This window comes from Lepisma saccharinum, chromosome 7 (genome assembly GCF_977018435.1).
Source record: "Lepisma saccharinum chromosome 7, izLepSacc3.1, whole genome shotgun sequence".
Classification (NCBI taxonomy): domain Eukaryota; kingdom Metazoa; phylum Arthropoda; class Insecta; order Zygentoma; family Lepismatidae; genus Lepisma; species Lepisma saccharinum.
In genome coordinates this window covers 82,087,847-82,090,579 of record NC_139235.1, presented here as the reverse complement: position 1 = coordinate 82,090,579, position 2,733 = coordinate 82,087,847, and the positions used below count along the sequence as shown (strand labels likewise).

Sequence of the window (2,733 nt, the reverse complement as noted above, 5' to 3'; positions counted from 1 at the left end):
GTTTTCTATCTTTTTAAAAATATAAATAAAGTTTTTCATGATATAATTAAAGCTCTACTTTAACTCGGAGACGTTTACAGTCAAGCAAAAAGTTCGCAGGCATGAGGTACGTTATATATCCGAAATAGTGGGAATGCTAATGCTTACTTCCATAGTAAAAAACTGTTCCACGTTCGTTGAGTGCGTGACTCAATCACCGTCAGATGGCTATGGACATCACACCTCTTAGTATTTTTAGCCTTTGAACTCCATCAAGATACTGTTGACAGTAGGAATCTTTGCTGATGGAAGCAAAAATCATATTAAAAGTAAACTTAAATTTTCACCTTGATCAGTGATCGACAAAGATGTGAGAACTAAGCATACCACCATAATTTCTCTAATATCAACAACTTCTTCTTCCAGATAATTCGGAAATGGAGCACATCAACTGGTGTACACTAGGCTTTACATTATTCACAATTACTGGTACATCGGCGAATAATCTGACCGACCATTTATCTCCGTATTTATGGACGATCGAAAGTGCTGACATACGAGAACTCAAAAATTGTCTGCAGAATATTGTAGACACTTACTTCAAGAATACTACTCTAGTTCTGCATCTAGGCGATGATCATCAAGAATTCCAGACGATGAGTTTCGACGTTCCAACTCTGATGTTCATGAACTCGGCTAAGCAAAATAACACCGATGCAATGTCCCATCGCAATCGATACTCGCGAGTAAACATGAACTACGTCATGATCTTGAGTGACGTAAGCACATTCAAGGAGGCTCTGGACCATATCTACAGCGAATCTTTCCTGAATCCCCAAGGGAAGATGGTAGTGTGTCTCACGATTGAGAGCGCTGATCAGTCAGCGGTGCTTGACATATTTCAGCAGTTGTTGAAGCGAAATGTGATAGATGTGGTAGTTCTGTCCTTAGCGAGAAGCAACATGAGGAAAGCAGGCTGCTCCTTGGTCGTCACGGTATTCACATACTTTCCGTATACGAATGAGAGCTGTGCTACTGTGGAATCGATACTTACTGTAGATTCTTGGTCAGATGGGAAATTCTTGTCTGGTCCTGACCTATTTCCAAACAAGTTACGGGATTTGCATGGATGTGGCCTGAAAATTTCCACGTACGATGAATATCCAGCTTTTTCTATTGCTTCTAATAAAACTTTAACTTTTGGTGGCGTTTCAGGGGAACTTCTCAATGTTGTATATAAGGATTTTAACTTCAAACCAGAATTAGTAATTCCAAATATAGTACCCCAGTGGGGATTCCTTTTCCCGAACGGTTCTGCAACAGGTATGTTAGGAGATTTGTTACACAGCAGAACACATTGTGCATTTTATCCTAGGGTTATCCATCCAGATGTTCACTTAAATTATGACAGTTATAACGCTTTCTACTATTCAAAGCTGGTATGGCTTGTTCCAATGTCTGAACTCTTTCCGGAATGGAAGAGCATTTTCCTTCCCTTTGAACTGGGAACTTGGATGTACGTGACGGGCACATATGCTATTGTCTCAGTCACCGTGTACATCATGAGACATTATTTTGTATCTGATACAAAATACAGTCTACAAAGAAGCTTCTTTGAGCATTTTTCTATGAGTATTGCTATCTCTCTTCCACACCAACCTACTTCTTCGTGGATGAGAGTCTGTTTCGAGCTCTGGGATATCTTTGTACTGGTCCTTACGACCTGCTATTCGAGTTCACTGGTTGGTTTTCTTACCATTCCTACTTATATGGCACCGCTGAGAACCATGCAAGATCTAGTGGATTCTGGAATACCCTTTGGAGGAATTGAAGGTATCAGGTACTTCTTCTGGAACCCTCAAGATTCTGTCGACATGGCTATTTTCAATCGATGGAAGACTGTCATCGATAGCAAGTCTATTATAGACAATACTAAGAACAAGCTAGAGATGGCTGTAAGTTCTGATTACTACCTATCATTTCATTGGATGATCTTTGACGACTCTGGGAAGCCAGTATATCGGCTCTTGGACGAAGACATAACAACGTACGGTTCCGGATATCTCCTTCCACGTGGTTCCCCATTCACCGATGCTTTTGGTAGGAAGGTGACTATGCTGGAAGAGGCAGGGTTTCTTGGCAAGTGGGTTAAGGATATTTTTCAAGTGAGTAGAAGTATCACAGTCACGAAGACTGGGAACGTCGTCATCGCTTTGACTCATCTGCAGGGAGCCTTTTCACTCTTTGGTTTTGGCATCTTGTTCAGTGTGGTGGCATTATTTATCGAGCTGTTAGTTGCAAAATTCAGATCATTGCACCGTCGAAAGCCTCGTTCACAGATAATAACTGGAAGAAATCATCAAATCATGAACACGGCTAGCGACAACTGTGGCAACTTGGGAAATCAGCAGTGATGTTATGACGTCACGTATTGATTGTCTGCTGACCAAGCTATCCTAAGAGCACTAAACCTAATCTACCTAATCTTTTCACATGTTTATTTCTGCTATTGTACTCTGTCATTGGAATCTGTCGAGCAACGCTACGCATAACGGAAGAGAAGGGGAGAAAACGAGTTGGCAGAGTGGTTGTGTGCTCTTCTGCAAACTGTTGGTAGCTAGTACACTCACTTCCCCTCTCCCGATTTCATTGATGGAGTCCTCCCAACCCATTACTTGCGCATAGACTTGTTTTCGTTCGGTCGCTCCAGGGTGTCCCAGGCCAGTGTGTAGATGCATACGTGAGTAGGTTAGG

General features: G+C 41.7%; 1 protein-coding gene across 1 annotated transcript; it reads left to right on the top strand.

Annotated features, from left to right (window-relative positions):
* The first annotated feature begins 416 nt into the window (after positions 1 to 416).
* Positions 417 to 2,393, top strand: LOC145990532 (glutamate receptor ionotropic, delta-1-like). The gene has a single exon (XM_083126227.1). The coding sequence runs from the start codon at positions 417 to 419 to the stop codon at positions 2,391 to 2,393; it is 1,977 nt and encodes a 658-aa protein (XP_082982353.1).
* The last annotated feature ends 340 nt before the right edge of the window (positions 2,394 to 2,733 follow it).